The sequence below is a fragment of the Perissodus microlepis genome, chromosome 8, assembly GCF_051167445.1.
Source record: "Perissodus microlepis isolate ML-2025 ecotype Zambia chromosome 8, ASM5116744v1, whole genome shotgun sequence".
In the NCBI taxonomy this organism is placed as follows: domain Eukaryota; kingdom Metazoa; phylum Chordata; class Actinopteri; order Cichliformes; family Cichlidae; genus Perissodus; species Perissodus microlepis.
The window spans coordinates 10,144,763-10,165,726 of NC_140468.1; the positions used below are offsets into that span (position 1 = coordinate 10,144,763).

The 20,964-nt window shown below is 39.3% G+C and overlaps 1 protein-coding gene across 1 annotated transcript; it reads right to left on the minus strand.

Annotated features, from left to right (window-relative positions):
• Positions 1-756: 756 nt before the first annotated feature.
• Positions 757-20,787, minus strand: fshr (follicle stimulating hormone receptor). The gene is made up of 14 exons (XM_084937423.1): positions 20,415-20,787; positions 17,353-17,424; positions 16,450-16,524; positions 16,125-16,199; positions 15,951-16,025; positions 13,322-13,393; positions 12,836-12,916; positions 9,208-9,276; positions 9,032-9,106; positions 6,661-6,846; positions 5,842-6,062; positions 4,714-4,895; positions 4,430-4,621; positions 757-4,205 (listed from the first exon to the last, which is right to left on the minus strand). Exons 1-14 carry the CDS (start codon positions 20,603-20,605, stop codon positions 3,669-3,671), a joined length of 2,103 nt encoding a protein of 700 aa, XP_084793549.1. The 5' UTR covers positions 20,606-20,787; the 3' UTR covers positions 757-3,668.
• Between the last annotated feature and the right edge of the window lie 177 nt (positions 20,788-20,964).

Consider the following 20,964-nt stretch of genomic DNA (forward strand, 5'->3'; position numbering starts at 1 on the left):
CGATTAGTCTTGAACTTGAAGGCTTTATACTGAGGGTGTTTTGTTATACCGTCTCCAGTGCTGTCTAGAGAAGATGTCAGAGAGCATAACGGCATGTCTTTCGGTATTGCAACACTCACTTTTTTTAGTGCACATAAATTTGAGTGCAAATGCATTAAAATGATTTATCTTTTACTTGAAAAACTATATCATTTGATATAAAAATGAAGAAGACATACAGTGTATGTAGGGGACAGGTAACTGTCTGATGAGCATTAATCTTCATGCAGGACTTGATATAATCTTTTATGAAAATTATGTAGAAATAAAAAGTTATTTAAAAAAAAAGGAAATTAGGAAAAAATGATTTATTTATTTATTTTTGTCATAAGACAACATCGAGCAAAATTTGTAGGATCTATTGAGACTGGTGATTTTATTTGGACTTTTGTGCACACAGATGGAGGTAAACGCACCAGAAATCTAGCCCCAGTAGCATCACCTGGTGGTGAAAGTGTATAATTGCACCCTAACTTTGAATGTTGGCATGTAGGAGGCAGTGTATCCATATCAATGAGATGGTCTTGGATTCCTTCTTGCAGCTGCAGCCTTGAGAGTGTGGGTTGCTACTGTGTGTGTGTGTGTGTGCGTGCGCGCACAGCTTATCTAGCTGCTATATCCATCCCCCCGTAATAAGCAGAAAGAGCAGCTGCGTACCTCTCCTCCTACGCCCACCCACCCACTTTGCTGCACAGAGCAGAGGTTGGGAGGGTCACTTTGTCCTTGAAAGCTTTGGATGCTCTGAAGGACAGCATTGCTAGATAAAGACAGCTCAATTATTGCACGCATATGTGTGTGTGTCTGAGAGAGAGCTTTTCTGTTTGTCACGCCTCTTCGAACGCTCACATTCATCATACAAAATCTATTCAAGCAGAGAGGATATAATAAAACACTTTATAAAATAGTGTAAAAAAACAGCACATTGAAATATTCTTCAGAAAAACAGATTCAAAAGTGACACTTAATGGGATGTTTGTTTGAAAACGTAAACATAATTACATTTCAAAGATAATTACAGGTGTGTGGCTTACAAAATAGACGGAGTTGGTGGCAAATTGTAGACATTGAGAGGTTCAGTAGACTGGGTGTATGAGGAGATTGTTAATCAGCAGGTCCCTGCAGTGTTCTTCTTAATGAATATCATTCAATCACTGCACTGAATGTTGAATGAATATGTTTTTTTGCAGTGTGCATATGCTGAAATCTCGAGCATCCAACCTGCTTAAAAACCATTCTGGAGCATTTTAGTTTGTTAGATTATCTTGGGATGCCAGACGGATGGTGTTTGTTACATAGTAGATGAAGTCATTAGTTTTCTCCCCCCTCCATTCTTTTCTTCTTTTACTGCCACCCATCTGGCACGTCACTTGAGTTAAAAGGAACCCATGGGTATCTAGAAGAGCTGTTTGACCCAGATTTAGTCCAACTACACTCACTAGCTACTTTATTAGGTACATTTTGCTAGGTTGAACACCCCTTTGTCTTCACACTGTCTTAATTTTTAAAAGAAATTCAACTGGAATTGAGTGGAGGAAACATTCCTCAGAGATTGTGGTCCATATTGATGTGATAGAATCACACAGGTGCTGCAAGTTTATCAGCTGCACATCTGTGATGATGATCTCCCATATGACTACATCTCAAAGGTGCTTTGCTGGACTGAAATGTGGTGACTGTGGTGAACTCTTTTTCATTTTCAAGAAATCAGTTTTAGATGATCTGAGCTTTGTGACTTAGTTTGCTCAGTTACATCAAACTCTGAACCTACTATAAGAATGTCAGAATAGAAATCAAGAGTTATCAGACTAAGCAATGCCCAGTTTTCTTACATAACTTGCACACCTTGATTGTACAGAAGTTATTAAAGTTACTGTTGCTCTCCTATCAGTTTGCAGTCCGGCCAGCAGATTGTGGCGACATGTGGGACCATCTGGCACCATAAACAATGACACTATCAAAGTCACTTCAATCACCCTTTTCCCATTCTGATGCTCATTTTGAACTTTAGCAGGTTGTCTTGATTATGTTTACATAGAGGCATGTTTAGAGGGGGAGGAGCTTGGAGTGGCATCCCCCCCTTTAGTAATCTTGCAATGGTCAACACCATTGGATGAAAGCTTGGTATCAACAATTAGAAATGTAAGTGAGTATATTTACTCCAGTAATTTACTGAAGCAGAGATTTATTGTACTTGTACTTTATTTAAATGCTTCCTTGTTATGTTACTTTCCGCTTTTGATTCCATTTTATTTTGGATACAATTGTTATAATTTCATACTACATAATACTTATTTTAAAGCTTTAGCTTCTTTTTATTTTGTGCATTAATTGTATTTTTTATAAATGAACCTATTGAACAATATATCAGAAATCAAACTCATCAACAGCTGCCTCGTTAAAGAGACGAGAAAAAAAATAGCTATTCTATATAAAGAGTGTGTTACTTTAGGCACTTTGAATACATTTTGATTATATAACTTGTGAACTATTAAGCTGTTTAAGTGCAATTACAACTTTTACTTAGGTTAAGTCTAAATACTTTTTTTCCACCACTTTTCACACAATAAACTTGTAATAAAACACAAGGTTGCACACCAAAAATCATACCCAATAATTTCTGTCAGTTTTCTGATCTTTTTGCAAATCAAATATTTAAATTTCCCCCTCTACTGTATTCTTGGTCTCTGCTGTGCTACCACATTTAAAAAATCTTGAAAATGCCCCAGTTTACGTGTCTGAATGCACTGAGCTGCTGCCATGCGATTGGCTCATTAAGTATTTGCATTACCAAGCAGCCAAACAAGTATACCTAATAAAGTGGCCAGTGAGTGTATAATTAGTTCTTTTGTGGTCATGTTTGCATGGATTGCTGCAGTGCATAGCTCAGGTAACCAAGTTTAGACACGCCACTGAACACCGTGTCTACTTTGTGCTGAATAGTCAGCTGATACTATTATGATTGAAACATGGTGATTTATGTGTAACCTTAAAAGAGAGGTGGGAACATGGTAGGTATGCATGCTTTCTCTTGGGTCTGAACTGCTCAGATTGTGGCGACAAATAAATATAATTTTATAAAAAGCTTTTTGTGACTTGTACACCTCTGGTCTCATGGCCTGGAAGTCCAATCTTGACCACTTGTACATGTACATCCCTAACAGAGATCTCAAACTTGCACAGAGACAAGCATCAACTTCTTTGTTGAACTGACCCACATCTTTATATGGAGGATCATCACTTCTGTTGAGAGCTGGGTCTCTGGATGCTATTTATTAACCGAAGAGCAGTCTTCAGTGGAAGCCTTCACTGGCTCAAGCCCAATAAACACAGAATCAGATTAGGAGCACAAACAGAAGCAAGAGCAAGAGCATTGTTTATTTTAACAATCACTGTGTTGCAGACTCCTGGGTCAAATTGTCAAAAATGAGTTCTCAGCTCTTTTGCCTTTCACTTGGTTGCCTTTTGTGTTTTTTCTTAGATCTTTCTGGTCTAAGTAGACAGAAAAATTTTTCCAGGTAGTGATCAAAATTCATGATCTGAGGCATCATTTTAAGGAATTAGCAGCCTGTTTGTATCGATATAATATGCAATCAAGGTGAAAAGTCCATACCTGTAAATGTGGGTAAAAGTCAGCACTCTTGTTTTCCATCTAGACTTAGCGTATTGGCCAAGGAATACAAGATAACACGGCTATTCTTTGGAGAGGTCCACGGTGGCTGCTGACACGAGGAACTCTCTGTCCGGTAAATCTGCGCTCGAGTCTTAAACAGCCCGAAGCGAGCTGCGAGGAGAAAGAAATCCCTTCTGAAGTTACGGGTGAAAAAGGCATATAAGAAGGGGTTGGAGCATGAGTTGATGGGGTAGAATAGCACCAACAGTAGCTTGGAGTCTGAGACGGTGATGAGAGGCAGCTTGAGGGCAGCTGAGATGGCGAAGAAGGAGATCGGAGCCATGCAGATGAAGTCTGTGAAGATGAGGACGGCCATGCGTTGAGCCACACGGGTGTCGGCGTGGGCTGGCGCTGATGAAGGCTTGCGAAAGGTGAGGTAGATGCTGAGGTAGCAGCCGCACACACAGAAGAACGCCAAGATGTTGAGGAGGAGAAGACAGACCACGTAGAACTGGGAGACCAGGGACTCAACATCCATGGGGAGGCAGATGCTCACCTGCATGAAGAAATAAAAAAAACCCAGTATTCAGGGGTCTTGATACATAATTCAACAATATAAACTATGGACTGGCAGGCTAAATTAGCAGACACCTACAGTATTAGGAGTAGTAGTAAAAGTAGTAGAGCAATAAAAGTAGAGTGATGGTTGGTTTAAGAAAGGAGTGAAGTACCCCCTTGTAGTAATTGTATCAGCATGTAGTGGCTAAATTTAACACTCACTTTGCCATAGCTGCTGATCCCAACTGTGGGCAGCAGTGCAGCCAGCAAGGAGAAGATCCAGCCTATTGTCATGATGATGCAAGCGTGTCTCAGGCGAAGTTTGCGGTCAAGTCGCAGAGCATGCGTGATGGTGTGCCAGCGCTCCACGGTGATTGCTGTTAAGGTAAACACTGACAGCTCACTGGCGAACACCTGTAAATGACACACAGACACGCTACTTTACAATTCAAACACATGCTTGAATGAGCGTTGTCACTATGTGATGTGATGTGATGAATACACACCGTGAAGAAGCCTGCAGCATTGCAGCCCAAGCCCATCTGCCAGTCTATAGCATAGTTGTAGTACCGTCCACGTGTGAGCATATCCACGGTTGCAATGACTACCAGGTAGATGCCCATGCAGAGGTCAGCAAAGGCCAGGTGGCACATGAGGAATCGAGGAACAGTCAGCTTATAGCGGCTGCCTGATCACAGATAAAGAAGACAAATAAATAAATATCAGCAATAAAATCCACTTAGCAGATCCAAAGTACCAATGAGCCATAACATTAAATATTAAATGGGTGAATAACATGGTAGCAATGGCATTAGCACCTTTAATGGGGTTGTAGGATATGTTAAGCAGTAAATGGGCAGTCGCTTCTTTATTTCGCTGCTTTGGAAACGTGAAATGTGGGCAAGTGAAAGGAAGTTTCCAGACAATTTGGAGTAAACTGTGATGGCTAAACAGCTGGGTTAGAGCATTTCTGAAACTGCATGTCCTGTGAGGTGCGCCTGAGGCTTTTCGAGGCCCATGGCAAAGGATGGCTAGTCCATGTGTCTAATCCCTCAGAATGGCTACAGTTTCCCCAAAACCTGTGCTGCACATGAAAGGAAAGGTTTCAGAACCCACAGGGCATCCGAGCGTATTTCACACAGATATGTGTAACTGCAGACTGATCAGAGCAGCAAAGCCACAGCTTAGGTTCCTCCTGCCTTCTCTGCTAACAGCACCCAAATTCAAAATATCTCAAAATTTAAGGCTATTGTCTCAAATATTTAAATTACGCATCTCAAGGTTTTGACTTACTAACTAAAACTTCTGAGTAAGTCAAACATTTGAGATACCTAACTCAGAAAATGGAGTTAATAACCAAAAATGTTAAATTATAGCCAAATAAAGTGGCAGAAACACGCTTTCATACATTTTGGTTAAGTTTAGGGGAAAAAGTCCTTGGTCAGGTTTCAAGAAATGGTCTCTGATAAAATAGATTAACTGAGAACGTAAACAATGTATTAAAAAGTTTTCCTGGGTTTACTTTAAACCAGAAAGGCCTGAAGATCTGTCAGTTCCAGTGATGGAGCTGGAGAAATATTTATTTAGGTGTTCCAGATATAAATATCCAAATACTTTTTAATGACATAACATACCTAACAATACAAGGAGAACTACTGCGTTGCCCAGCAGGGCGAGGACAGAGATGATCCAGATGAGGATGCGTAAGGGGGCAGCAGACATTATATCTTCACAGGGGTTGAAGTCATCAGGGGCCGGGCTGCAGGTGACGGAGGTGGAGTTGGAGCAGTGTTCCCTGAAGAAGTGCAGGTTATTTTTAGCCTCGGGGTTGTCACACAGTGAGTGCCATCCCGATCTAGTACACAACAATACACACAAAGTGGACAACACAGGGAGTGAACAAAGTAAACGAGTTTTGTTTCAGCAACTGCTTGAGCTGTTGACTCAGTGGCATTTAACCAGAAATGGACAAATAGGATATTGAAAAGACCATAAAACAAACCAACCCACACATTTGTGTACGTCCATGTAAGGGCTCATCCCAGTGTCTCCCAACATTTTCCTGGCATGCCTCACTTCAAAAGGCAAAAATGCTTCACGCCTAACCGCCCACATTATTATTTAGGATCCAAAACAGCATCAAAAATCTTGTTTGTTATATTTTCGCTTACAAAAGAAAATCAAATTAAATTTAGTTTCACTTCATAGTTTTTTTCCCAGCCTTTTTGTAGAGTCTTTATACCCCACAGTGAGAGAGCCACTGGATTGAAGCGACTGAATATAAGCTTCACAGACAGTTCACACTGTAGTGCCACATTTAATAAACAGTAAGAGTGGTTTCAATCCTACCAGGTAACTCTTTGCAACAAAGTGAAGAAGCAACTTCCCCCAAATCTCATACAATTTCCATAAAAACATCTTCAGGTGTCTTTTGACTGGCAGAGCACGTGTACCTGTTTCGGTGTATGTTCAGGAAGGCGCAGCAGTGTGATGGGTATGTCAGCTTTGCCTGGCGCAGTTTGGTAAAGAGCTGAAGAGGAGGAAGTTCTTTCAGGTTGAAGGCTGACTCGGCGATCAGCCTCTTGAGGCCTCCAAGGATCGAGTCTGGCAAAGAGGCGAGGGCTGTTTCGGAGACGTCTCTGCAGAAGCAAGCGGAGAAAAAAAGTGAGTTAAAATGTTATTTCCGGAATCAATATCATGCTTAAATGGACAGTTCACCCCCACAAAGCAAACAGACATACTTTTCCTCTGGGCTCTAGTGGTATTTATTGATGTAATTCTTTTGGTGTGAGCTGCGTGGTTTTGAAGACATTTCTGGTCAAAATTTCTGTCATTTCTCGGACGTAATAGAGTCTTTCTTTGAGGTAGTTAAATTGTCTACAAACAAAATTTAAAAAACTCAACAAACCTTGTTTTCTTTCTACTCTACTCAAAGACCACATCTCAAAAACCAGAGCTCAACTGATGAACATAGAAAATAGTGACTGCCCCCCAAGAGTTCAAAGGTTGGTGGTGGAGGAGATGGATAAAATGCCCTAGATAACCTATGCAAGGTTGACATGGCCTGAAAGGGAAATTAACATATCACAAGGACTTTAAAGAGTAGGTCCTGGCACAGAAAACCAAGAAGAAATAAGACAGATAACATAAGAGAGTAGACCTTCTTTGGGGAACTTACATAAAGTCCTTATCACCTGGTGGAAGATGGGATTTCCCTGTAATGAGGGGCATGTTCACATTATAAGACATAATGATAAACCTTAATGGCCTCCATTCACGATTGAGCTGTAATGGAAGCAGCAGAAAGCAAACAGTTCCTCCTGCTCACAGGAAGCTTTGTAAATATGTTTTTGTTGTTGAGTAACCTGGCCATGTTTTGGGAAAGAGACATTTTTTCTTGGTATTTTTTAAGCTTTTTTTTGGGCTTTATTGGACACCAAAGCTAGGAGAGAGAGTAGGAGAAAACAGTTGAATTTTAACTCGTGCCACTGCATTTACGATTTCGTCTCCTGGTGTCTTAAAATTTTTAAAGAGTGGTCTTCAGCAATAAATTTCCAGGCTTTCAGAAGGACTTTCAGTCTTTCTTTGGACATTGGCTGCTTTTTCACTCAGTTTCAGTCCGATCCTCGAAACTTACCATTTTCACAAGGAAAGTTGTTTTTTTTTTTGTTCAACTACTGAACACTCAGCTATGAATCATTCAAGCATAAAAATGGCACCTAACTCAAGTGATGAACCAGTGCCGTGTCTATACATAACAAAAATCTCAGCAAAGAACCAGTTCTAAATTATATCTTTAGGCACTTTGTTACAAGCAGCCTGTCACAGAAACACATCATTTGTTCCAATTTCTTCAACAGAATATACCAGAAATACTAAAATAATACCGCAGTTTGACAGGCATAAAATAAATTTTTTTTAGCCAAGGTGATTCCCTAAGAGCTGTTAGCCAAAAGCTTGGCAAACCATGTTATCGTGTTCAATGTGTTGAAAAATGAGGGAAACTGGACAAGTGGAGGAGAAAAGAAGAAGTAGCAGCCCCTAAAACTATCTACAGCAGACAAACTCTCTCTCACTTGCGTTCTACGCTGTTTTAAAGAATCGCTGCATCCATTTACAATTTTCACTCTAAAATATAAGATTTCTGCACAGTACTATAATATTTTTTATGGTTTAAGCACCGCAAGGCAAGTGTCTTTCATTTCTGTCACATGTAAGTTAAGGCAAACAGTTCTACAGCTAATATCTCCAAAGCTGGGAAACCCACACCAAAACAATCTAGATGGATAAATGTCACCACAGCCCAGAGGAAAAATGCATTAATTTAATTTAGGGGTGAACTGCCTTTTTAACAGATTCTTCTCTTCCCCTTAGTGTGCTGTCTGTAATAGACATTTGATCAGTTCATAAAATATAAATTTTCATGAAATGCACTTGGATTTAAGAGAAGTGCCAGCTGAATAAAAAAAAGAAAGAAGCTGAAGAGAAGCTACTGTTTGATTGCCAAGTGACTGCCAGGGAGTGAAGGAAAAAAAAACATCACAGTGATGACAGTCCAAAAGAATAACAAATAATTTGTCTGATTCTTACTTCAGTAGACATGTCTCTTTGTTAGGGGAATAAACAGAAATCTCTATTTCCAGGTAGAGTCCATCGGGTTCATCTGACCCTAAACTATTTTTAACCTTAGATCTGTAAAGATTTTCCAAGTCCGTGCAGATATCATCCCCCACCCCCTGCTTTCTCCAACATTCTGACTTTAATAAGGAATGATGAGCAGGGTGAATCATTTAGGCATGAGTTACTGTTGAATGTCATGCTTACAGTACCACCAACTCACTGGAACCCACAAACGCACTGGGACTGATGTGAGTAAGCTGTCGGTTGCCTCTTAGGAACCTGAGAGCAAGGGAGAAAGAGAGAGTGGAGTTAAATGTGTATGTTTTTTTTTGTTTTTTTTTAATCTTCTGTTTGTAATTGTGTCTCTGCCTGTGACTCACAATCTGTGCATCTTTGTTCCGTTGAAGGCGTCACTTGCCACCTCCTTGATGCCATTTCTGGTGAGCCGTCTGTCATTAGAAAGGGAAGCCAAATTACAGTCATGTGGCTCCAACACAGAACATTTCCAACTGTAAACTTACTTAGCTATCAATGCCAATTTTAGTGTTTGCACTTCTTTTGTTCTCAGTGAGTAAAGCTGTACAAATACAAAGAGTTTTAGTGCAACACTGAGTAAAGCGTTGATATGATTGTGTCGCCTTCTACTGCCTCTTCTGCTTCCTACTTTTCTTCTGTATTTAACAGTATGGATCTCAGACGCTGCCATCAAAATGTTTTGTTGGAAGGATCCTGCATTTATGGAAAAAAAATCCAGCTTCTTCTTGCTGAGTGTTGATTGCATCCTTTTATCCATCTCTATTAATTTACAGCCAGCAGCCTTCTGGATTACTATAGCACAAAGTCTGGTAGGAAAAAAAGATAATAATAACAACTAGCCCGGCACTGCTGACTGAATTGGAGAACATCGAGTTCTGTAGATAAAAGCTGCACAAACAAAGATGGTTTTGTTCGATTTTTTACCGCGCAGTCACAGAATAATAAACTCGCTTTGAAGTCTGGGTGCAGAGAGTCACAGCCTACCAATGATGACCCTGAAGCTTTGAATTTGAACGAATATTTATTTATCAGACACAGAATTTAAAGTAGACTTTTTGCTCTTCATAAGCTGAAGACTATGCAGTTTGATTCCCAGTTATCAGAGTTCATAAGAGGTAATTGGGACTGCAGAGTGCATTTATTGCTGTAGGAATGATGAGTGAGTGGCATTTAGTGATACATGCTTACATATAAAACATGTAAAAGCAAATTTGACATTTATTTCCTTCAACTGGTACCACCCCTTCTGAATCAGCTTAGTACAAAGCCTGGAAGGAAATAATAATAATGATAACTAGCCTGGCACAATTCAAAGGTTTAAAAAATCCACCTACTCCCTCCCGTAAGACTCATTAGTTAACACATTATATTGTTTTTTTGAAAGTGTAAAAACAAAAAACCCCAAATCAAAACAGTTTTACACGAGGTTATGTGCCAGACTATTTGTTGGATAGGTAGAGTAACTTCCTGACTGCCTGATAAGCTACTTAAAGCCAAGAAATAGTCAGACATATCATCCCTGTAAAACCACAAGAGCTGAACAAATACAATTTTTATTAGTAGATAAATTATAAATTAAGTTATACAGTAAATTATACAGAAATGTGGCTCTACTGCTGTCTCCTATGTTAAGCTAACTTTTAAGCTAACCTATTGCTGGCTAAAGCTCCTGGTGATCTAGGCACATTAAACAAACAGCTAAACTACTGCTACAAGTAAAAGTAGTGCTGTCAACAAAAGTTTTTAAAATCAAAAAGGTCTCACTGGCTTCAGTAATACGGGATTGATATCAATAATTCATTAGCAATTAAGCTGCATCTTCACTACTGGAACCTGTCATGGTTGAACTAATGCTAACTCAAATTTTAGATCTGTACCTACCAAATGACTGCTAACAAAGTTTTCGTAGGACTCTCTGAAGTCCTGTTAAAAACTAAACACTAAAACTAAACTCCCCAGAATTTGGTGGCTTGTAGAATCACCTTGAGTAGCATAACTTTGGTAAGTTGTTTCTGTATGACTTTATCGGTCTCTTACATCATTGTGGAGAACCTTTGGCTCACTCTTCTGTACAACATTGCTCTATTTCATTGAGGTTTGTGGGCATTCTGTTATGCACAGCTCTTGTAAGGCTCCACCACTACATTTCAATCAGGATGAGGTCTGCGAATTTGACTGGGCTGTTGCAGTACATTAATTCTTTTCCTTTTTCATCCAATCGGTTGCAGATTTGCTGCTCTGCCAAGCATTAGCTGCAGGACAAATGGCCTCACATTTGACTCTAGAATACTTTGGTATATAGTGGAATTCATGGTTGTCTCAGTGACTACAAGGTGCTCAGGTTCTAACAAGCTCAAATCATCACCTCTCCACCAAACTGTCTAATAGCTACAGTGAAGTTTTTGTGCTGATATGCTGTGTTTGTTTTTACCAAGCTTATGGCTAAAAATCCTGAACACCTAGGACCACTTTGATATTGTGTGTCCAAACCACAGTGTTCCAGAGGTTCTGTCGTTTGTTCAGATGCATTGTTGCTATGTTCTTTTTTTAAGAAAAGAAGCTTTTAAGCCACACCTGTTCAGTCTGTTTAACATTTGTAGTGTTTTAACACTGAACACGATAAAACCTATAGCCTGTAGTGCTTGGTTCTTTGCAGTTTCTCTGAGCCTTGCAGGGTCTGAGTCTTTTTTTTGCATGACTACATATACTGCAGTGCAGCATTTGCAGGCTCATGACATATTTTTTCATTCATTGTAGTCAGTGGAAACAGAGGAACAGATATCATACAGGAGACGTTTAGTGGTGATGTGAAGAAGTGCATGTAGGTTTTCTGATCTACTATTGTAAGCTCTACCTTACCTTGTGATTTTGCATTGTATAAATAGAATTGAACTGAATTGATGGTAAATGTCAAAACAGCTAGCATGTAGCTATACACTATAAAAGAATGTGTTTTAACTGAGATCATTAGTTTTCCAAAGTCTAACCAATCACTTTTGGTGCCTAAGCTTTGCCCTACACATCATGTCTGTGTATTCAGCACTATTAAAAAGTTGTGCTATTCGGCAAAAATGAAGTAGAGGTAAATAATGAGAAGATGGACTGGAGTACTAACAGTACCAGTAGTATAAGCTGCAGTTACTGTCATTAATTTTTACAGAAACATTACTGATATCTAATTTTTGCTCACACCTTGTTGTCTCAATAACACGATGTTAAAACACACAAAAGTTGAGGTAAGTCTTACTTAGCTAAAACATAGGAGGTCCCCTGTGATTGTTATATAAATAAATTATTACATTGTTTTACTGAAGTGGGGTTTGAACTCTTCTAATGTATTTACTTAGTCTAGTGTTTCCCATCATAAGGATTGATTCCCTGTAAAGTGTCATAAAATAACTCTGAGTGGTCAATCATTGATAGTGGAGAGATAAGACAAAAAAAATGTTTTGGTACCTATTTATATTAATCAGGCAAAGCTTTCATTGTAAGTGTTCAGAGGCCAAATGGCTTGAAACTGCATGTTTAGTTGGTAATAAGACATTATGTTATTACATCTAGTAGGGAAGTATGTGGGTTGATTTAAAATCTTAATTTTTAAACTAGCAGCAGTTTTTTTTACAGATGAAAATGATTGAGTGAAAGCATCAAGAAGCCTTAAATAGAGGTAATTAATTAACGCTACCTCAAAATTACACTTATGCTTTCATTTTTTTCCAAAGAAAACAATCTGTGACATATGCAAAAAGCAAAAAAATGTAATTTTTTGTTAGATTAATGATCTGCAGCTGAAAAGGAAAGCACAAAAATTTATAAAAGGCAATAAAAGCATGAGTATGAAACATAGAAAAAAGGAGAAACTCAGTGAAGAGGCCAAAGAGCATTTCGTGGAACATTCATCACTGTGCATGTACTGCCCACTCGGATCTGTGAGGGTGATGTGTTTCTAAAAAAGAAAGATGAATCGCTTACATCTCTGCGATGGTTTGAGTGCAGAGGCCTCTGAAGGCATTGGCAGGGACTCTCTTTATGTGGCTGTTGTCCTGAAGATCCCTAAGCAGTACAAAGAACAAAAACTTTAAGATAAATGACCACTATTGCTAAGTAAGTGGTAGAAATACATTTTTTAGTGGAAAAACCCCCCAAAACAGCAGAAGGTGTAAAACATTAGGAAGCCTTCAGCAGTGCCTGTCTAATCCACTGTCTTTTTGAAGATGACAGATGTCAGATGGGTGACAGTTTGAATATGGATTTTTAAAGGATGACGGCTAGGGACAGATGGTGTGTGTTCCTGATAGTCTGTTTGGTAAGAACTGCTGAATTCTGACTGCAGTAATATATGATTAGTGGTGTGATTTCTTATGGGAGTATTTAATTCTGTATGCATATAATAGCCTATAAATTCACATGTGGAGGCGTGTATATGAGATCGTTTTTTGTAATTGTACTGAGACCTACAGCAGAAAGCAGGCAGTGGAATGGATCTTGGAGAAGTCTGGAAAAATCCTGAGCCCGGTGTTGGAGATAGTCCTGTGATGTAAAAGTAAAGGTTTAACCAGAACATGTTACTAAATTGTAACTTCTGAAAAGCAGACACTAAGCAGGGAGTAGCAGTGATAAACTCGCATACACTGTCTCATCCATTGTAATAAATTAGATTAAAAAATAACAAACACATGCTGATGTCTGATGTGTCTGCCATCCTAACATAACTTAAAGACAATTCTTGGGAATCGTTGGTGCAAAAATGCCATTTTATGTTCATTGCTCTGTGTGCTATCTTTGGCATTTTTAAAAAATTCAGTAATAAAAATGGGGACAAATTATGTGTTTTTGTGGCAACTAGTAACAAATTGCCTAAAAATACAACTCTAGTTTATCCCCCAAGTTAGGTGAATTTTTCATGCTTATGATTCATATTTTAGCATTACGTGACTTACAAAACAAGCAAACAAAAAAACAAAACAAAAACCCATTCCTCTGAAAATGGTCAGGTGGAATAAAAATGACTAAAAAAAGCAAACAGTGTCTAAAGAAAAACTTCAGAAAGCCTGGAGAACTTTTGCTCAAGACAACTTTAAAGAATTACAATAAAGGCTCCTTGAAAGCGACATGTATACTAATGGAGAAACTTTCTACTAATAACAAAAGTGTAACGTATCCATTGCTTCCTCCCACATTTTCACTCAGTCTGCAGAAACTCTGATATAATTGCGACACTTCACATCAGTCTGTCATGAAAACATTTGCTCCTCTCAGGGTGCGCTGAGCTACAACTGCTGAGTAGCCTGGCTTATTAGCCAGCCAGGTAGCTAATTATACTAAATATATCTCTGAGTCACTCCATGTTGATAAGTGATTTTAAGTCTGAACCAGCTAATTGGATGTCAACATTATGAAGACCCTTTAAAGTTTGAGAACTCCTGGATTAAAGGTAAGGGTTCGGGCTACGATGAATCACAGATTTGTGCATGAAATATTCATATTCATGGTTTATGCACAGATTGGTGCATAGGCACCGTTTACCAATGAGGTCCAACGTGTTGTTGTAATGTAGGCCATTTGTTGTGTTTCGGTCCCTGCTATATTTGTGGGTTTTATTATGTTTCTTTCTGCGTGTAGTTTCTCCTGCTTTCTGTGTTCTCCTGTTGCTGTTATCACGTTTAGTCGTAGCCCTCATGTCTAATTGTCTCTTGTTTACGTCCTGTTTTATGTTTCGTTTTACTTCCTACTTTTACCTCTTTTTGTGATTGTTTGCCATTCCGTCATCAGACTGTCGGATTGTTTTCATCTGTTTCATAACCAACTGGAAACCAGCTGTTACCCCTATCTGTGTGTGTGTATGTATATGTAGTGTTTCCTTGGTCTTAGTCTTTGATTGTCAGTCAGTGACTTCTGATTTGATTTCTCGTGTTTACTTTAGTGGATCAGGAAACAGGATCAGCCATTTAAAATATTCTAAATCAGGTGTAGGCGCCAATACAGCCAATTTAAAATCTTTTAAAATCACCCATCAACCGGTGTACAATTTCAATCCCAGGACCTTCTTGCTGTGAGGCAAGAATTACTTTCATATAGTCAAGTAATACCTGTGAGCCAAAAGCTCAGGCCTCAGGCTGCTCCGACAGTTTTTTTCTACTTTTGGCTCTGTGTGATGTTAAAGAGGGCCGGAATTCCTATTATGATCCTCTTACACAGGTCTGGCTCTATGTCTAAAGCAGGGGTCCCCAATCCCAGTCCATGAGGGCCAGTGTCCCTGCAGGTTTTAGATCTCACCCTGGGTCAACACACCTGAATCACATGATTAGTTCATTACCAGGCCTCTGAAGAACTTCAAGACATGTTGAGGAGGTAATTTATCCATTTAAATCAGCTGTGATGGATCAAGGACACATCTAAAACCTGCAGGGACACCGGCCCTCGTGGACTGGGATTGGGGACCCCTGGTCTAGAGCCTCACCCACCTGCTCATAGAAGATGAAATGGATTATTTCCATGGGCTGCATAAAGGCCCAGCATAAGATGAATAAGGAGTATTTTGAACTACAAATTTTGCAAAGCTGGAATAACAATATGGAGCCGTAAACAAGCATAATAACATCCCCACGACCCCCAAGTAAACTATATGAAAACAAACTAAACTTGCGCTAAGGTGGCCCTCTTTAAAAAAGCAATCGCTTTATTTTTTTCCGTCACAGATTTCTGTTTATGTGACCCGGTTTTCACAAATTGAGACAAACACTAACAGTTAAGAATGTCTGTAAGGGATTTGAGCGCTGCAGTGTTCTTTATAAACTGCTACTTTGAGATTGTTTCAAAAGACATAAAATAATACTTTTTTTGTTTGCAACAAATTAAAGTAGCAGTCATGAAATGGCCTTTAAGTCATTTTGTGGAAAAAAATACTTTTTTTTCCCCCATGTTGGGGATGAAGGGTGACACCGGGGAGCCAAGCTCATTAAAAAATAATGTCTTTGATCATGCGGGCCATCAGAAGTAGGGCTGTCACCCGTGACCTATTTTGGACTCACAATCAGTTTTGTGAGACAAACTGTGGTAGAAATCTGAACTCTCACTGAGTACTCACAAGAACCGCAGTCTTGCCATGTTCCTGAATGCATCGGGGTGGATGGAACTCAGGTGTTTTGACTTTGTTATGATTCTGAAAGAAACGCATTTCAGTCAGATTCTCATTAATATAAATGACTGGTTTGCAATTACGGGGTTTCACAGGTGCCATTATCCTGCCAGTTATACTTACATTTCACTGAGTTCAGGGAGGTCGGAGAAAGCAAAAGCCCCGATATTCCTCAGAGCAGCATTTTTAGATATTAAACTGAGGGAAACACACGAATATGAAATATATTTAAAAAAATCATGTGGTCTATTATTCATTCACACTCATTCTTTGGAGTCTTTTTTTGTCTCCGCCACCCCTCGGATGCTTAACTTCTCAACTATTTGGGTGATCTTCCTCAGAGGCCGGAGCTCTTCATGTTCCATTACAAAGACTAAACACAAACGTGTACCGGTAGGATAAAATCTGCTTTATGCAGTCAGCGGCTTTTAGTAATCAGTATACTCACATTTTGGTGAGCTGAGGGAGGCCAGAAAAGGCAAAAGCACCGATACTCTCCAGCATATCGTTCTCAGATATGGTCCTGTAGTTGGCAGTAATGACGAGTAAAAGAAAAAGTAAAGAATATAAAAGTTATTATAGGAAGGTTTTTTTGTAATCAATGTCTCAAATCAGACAGAATCCTCGGATTTTTCCTGTAAAGTTGTTAAAAAATAAAAACAAACTTTGGGTGTAGGACACACCCTGGTTAAATATATGTGCAAAACACAGTTTCTATTTGCAATTCCTATGGTTTTAAAATCAATAAGTCTCTTAAATAAACACTGCAGATGAATCATGAAAATCACAAGTTCAATCTATTATCAAACATTTGCCTATTTTTTAGCCTGTGATTGCTTCCTTTTACACTTTAACATGTAAGAGTCAGCACCTGCAACTATTTTCACTTTTGAAGCTGAACAACTGATCCTTGCTTGATCAATATTTTAATCACTACTAATTAAAATGATTCATAGCAGCAGAAAAAAAGAACAATTTAATTTGAAATCACTGTTTGCTAATTATAAAAGTTTATTGTAGAAATATATTTATGTAGAAAGCAAGGCGATAACCTAATTGGCACCGTGTACAAATTGTCACATGAGTACAAAATCAATATTTATAACTCCAGCTCTTGTTAAATATGAATGTGGACCAAGATGATTTTATTCATTCAATAAAAAAAATTGATCCCCCATGGGGATCAATTGTTTTATTGAATGAATACAGTGGCATTCCTGGCTGTGTTACCAGGAATGCCACTGAATTATTCCCCGTCTGTTTGGATGATCCATATCTCGTGTGTTTTGACCTCCTCAGCACATTATGCTCCGCATCGAAGAACAAACATAATCGCCAGGCGCACACTTACAGTTCCATTAGGTGCTGGAGGCTGGAGAGGGCGCCCTGCTGAATCTCTCTGATCTGCGTCTGCTTAACTTCCCTGTTGATGCAGAAACAGCCACTCACATCAGGTTTCAGCACTTCACACTGATCACAAGGCTCGCAGGGGCTTTGTGTGCACACTGACCACTGAAGAAGGTCAGTTACTCAGTCACGATGAGATTTTTTTTTTCTTTTCATGCGTGAAACAAAATATACGTGAAGAAAGTCTACACGAGTTCCCAAGCTCTGTGCATGTGGTCTTGCCGACTTGCAGCATACTTACTGCATACTTGTAAATATCCCCACTGTTCCCGAGCCTTGACCTTCGAGCAAAATATAGAGCAGAAGAGAACACACGCATCGCCTCCTGGGAGATCGCAGCGCATCTCTAGGGATGTTTGCTTCTTCTGCCACAAGTGTGTCCTTGTCTTGAGTGTGTGTCAGCTGTATTTACTCATAGGCTATGTTTTTTTGTTCTGTTTTTTTGGTAAGATAGATTGTGTAAGGCGAAACTGCTCGTGTGTACGTTTCGATAGAAGTTTGCATAAATGCTTAGGGTGATTCTAATCTTCACCTCACCCTGTTTCTTTCTCTGGAAGGCCTTGAGATTCTTTGCAAATGTTTAGGCAGCCAAAGCAAAAGGTCTCTGTTTACTATGAGTGGCGATCACCCTCAGATCTGCACTAGACACCTAAATCAATCATGTCACCTTTAAACAAGCACTACAGGTTAAAGTGACACCATGAAAGTAGAAATAACTTTACCTAGGGCTGTTCACGATATATGTCGGATGATGATATAAAAACATTGTTTTGTTTCGTGGTGTCGCAAAATAAACTGTTTACGGCAATATTTTTTCATCGTTTTGATGGTCACTGTAGTGGCTATATTAATTTCTTAAAGCTCTCTCTTTCTCTTATATTTTATATAACCACAGGGACAAGTGCCTGTTTTTATGTGTTGTGGTTAGCAACAACGACGGTAACAGCATCGCGTGTCCGCTTGTTTATGTTCCACATAAACCTTTCACAATAAAGCTCAAGATCCTGTTGAGACTTTTCAAAATAAACTGAATCACGTGAAAGAGCAGATTATTTACGGATGAGAATTAAAAAAGAGCCGCCAGGTGCTAAAAAATAAACCTTAGACTCAAACGTTAGAACAGGCTTTTCCCCGCAGCACGCCGTGTAATAAATACTCACAAAGAAAACGGCGGCCTTTACAACTTATGTCTAAAAATGTATCGTTTCATGCATCGGTTAAAACACTCGATTGCAGCTACATGACGAGCAGCTGGAAACACTTCCCGCAAGTCAAGCTGCCCGAGATTCACAGAATTTACAGAAAATGTTACATTTTTGTGATTTATATCGTTATCAGACGATAGAATTCCTATATCGGGATATGAGATTTTGGTCATATCGCACAGCCCTAACTTTACCTGAGGCTTGGATTTCTCTACACTAAAGATGGGAACTTTGCTCATTTTCCTGGTACCAAAATCATGAATGAATGTCTTGATTGCTTAATCTGTATTAAAAAAAATGTACAAACAGGACTTTATCATAACTGGGCAGCAGCTAAGGCAATCATCGTGTTATGGTGCAGACAATGCGCAATCCTTCGACCAGTTTCATGCTGTATTCTGCTGATTGATAACAGTAACATACAAAGTAGCTTAAGAAAAAGAAAAAGACTGCAAGCTCATAACCCAGACTGTCCTGGTGGGAAGCTCTGACTTTTAACCCCTTCATTTTGTTTGTTTACAAGAAAACTCCGCGGGGGGTCTTTAACCTGTGTCTACCTGCTCAGTGGCCAACAATAGTAAGTAGCTGCTGCTGAGCTGCAAGGTGCCGAGGATGAGCAGAAAAGCTTTGCATGCATTTCCCCGAATCACTAAATGTTTAATGAAACCAACCGAGTCAAGTTGAGAGCAAAACTGAACCACTCGTCCAGGCAGATGAGCTAGGATTAGACAGGAACGTCCGGATGATTATGCACGTTCACGGATGGGATTCAAATTTGTAAACATTTCATAGCTACTGTATAGCTTTAATATGGTGAATGGGTGGTGGGATTTATAGACACATTTGCTGCTCCACTCGCATGTCAGTTTGAGGGATGTCGCCAATTATACAAATTAAAGTTGCTCCACATAAGGAAATCTGCTCAGACTACAAAACAGCAGAAGCTATAATTTATGTACTTTGTGGTTGTTCAGGTTTAAAGTTTCAGGCTTTCTTGAAAGCAAACTTTCAAGCTACAGAAAGAAAAAAACTCGAATTACATCACTGGGTCTATTTTAAACTTAATGTGTGGAGTGTGAGAGATGCGGGTACTCAAAAAGGAATGAAAAACTTTTAAGCTGCATTATTGAATATCTGGGATCATGTATTTAGTAAAGCTTAGTCCATGATAAAGGCAGAAAGGTATCTTTTTGGCTCTGCTGGTTTGGACTTGACTATTCCTTAGTTTTTCTAGCTCTTGTGAGTCTCAAAGAAAGAAAAGTGTAAGCATGCTATCAAATACTGCCTGCAAACAATTACCAGAAAAGAATGGTGATCAGGTGACAGGTAGACTTCATTTAGAGGGGAAGGGGAATAATGTAATCTGAGGAAAACTGGTACATACATCTCCTTAAAAACAGTAAACAGAATGGGGAATAAAATCTATTAACATGTGTGACACTCCATTGAAGGCTTTCTATGGGCTTTTCTATTTTTCAGGGGATTTATATGAATTTTTCACCACTCTAGCAGTGTTACACTTTAAATATTACATCACATTAATTTAATTCATTTAAATGAATAGTCTGCTTCTTTAAAATGAGGATGAAACACAAAGAAAAATAACAAACAGCTGACAGTATCATACAGTAAAGTTTCATTCCGCACAGCGCTGTATTATAATGTTACATTGATGATGATTAGGCATGGTAGTTTAATATAATCTAACAATGATGGCAAAAAAAGTAAACATCTGGATCCACAACCAGTGGATCCTTTTGTGTGTGAGTCTCTGTGTGCTTGTGTGTTTGTGTGTACTCACAGGCACTGGGCGCTGGAGATGTTGGAGGGAAACGCCGTGACTCCAAACATGACCTGGCAAGACGGGCACGAGGTTTGTTTGGCCAAACTGGGATGAAATCCAGGTCTAATGTCCATTTCAGAGCCGCGCGCCGAGGCTGCTGCCGTCTTTATCGTAACGATCAGCAGCATCATTATTGTCATTACCAACATCACTTCAGTCTGCCTGGGTCCACAGAGTGGTTTTACTTTTCTAGTTTGTCTTCTTTTTGTGTCTTTTACTCTGATATTGTCTCTGGTCCACGCTTCACATTTGATATGAACGCTTTTGCCTGTCTGTCCGTTCGGGGGTTCAGCGCCAGGTCAGTTAGAGAGAAATGTGAGGTGTTTTGGTGTTTTCTGTCATGCAGTAGTGAATGCTGGGGGCGTGTGAAAAGCTCATGGGAGTATGAGGATGTAGGAGGTCTCAGCTGGGTGGAGTTATGTGTGTTTTTCTACTGTGTAACAACTTCCAGAACAGAGCATACGTCTTGATAAGTTATAAATGACTGGTGTTCTATGAGCTGAGACTT

Coding starts and splice junctions, on each gene's coding strand:
- fshr (XM_084937423.1), bottom strand. CDS start 20,605: ATGTTGGTAATGACAATAATGATGCTGCTGATCGTTACGATAAAGACG. Junction 16,525..17,352: donor CTCCAGCACCTAATGGAACT/GTAAGTGTGCGC, acceptor TGCCAACTACAG/GACCATATCTGAGAACGATA. Junction 16,200..16,449: donor CTCCCTCAGCTCACCAAAAT/GTGAGTATACTG, acceptor TGTTTCCCTCAG/TTTAATATCTAAAAATGCTG.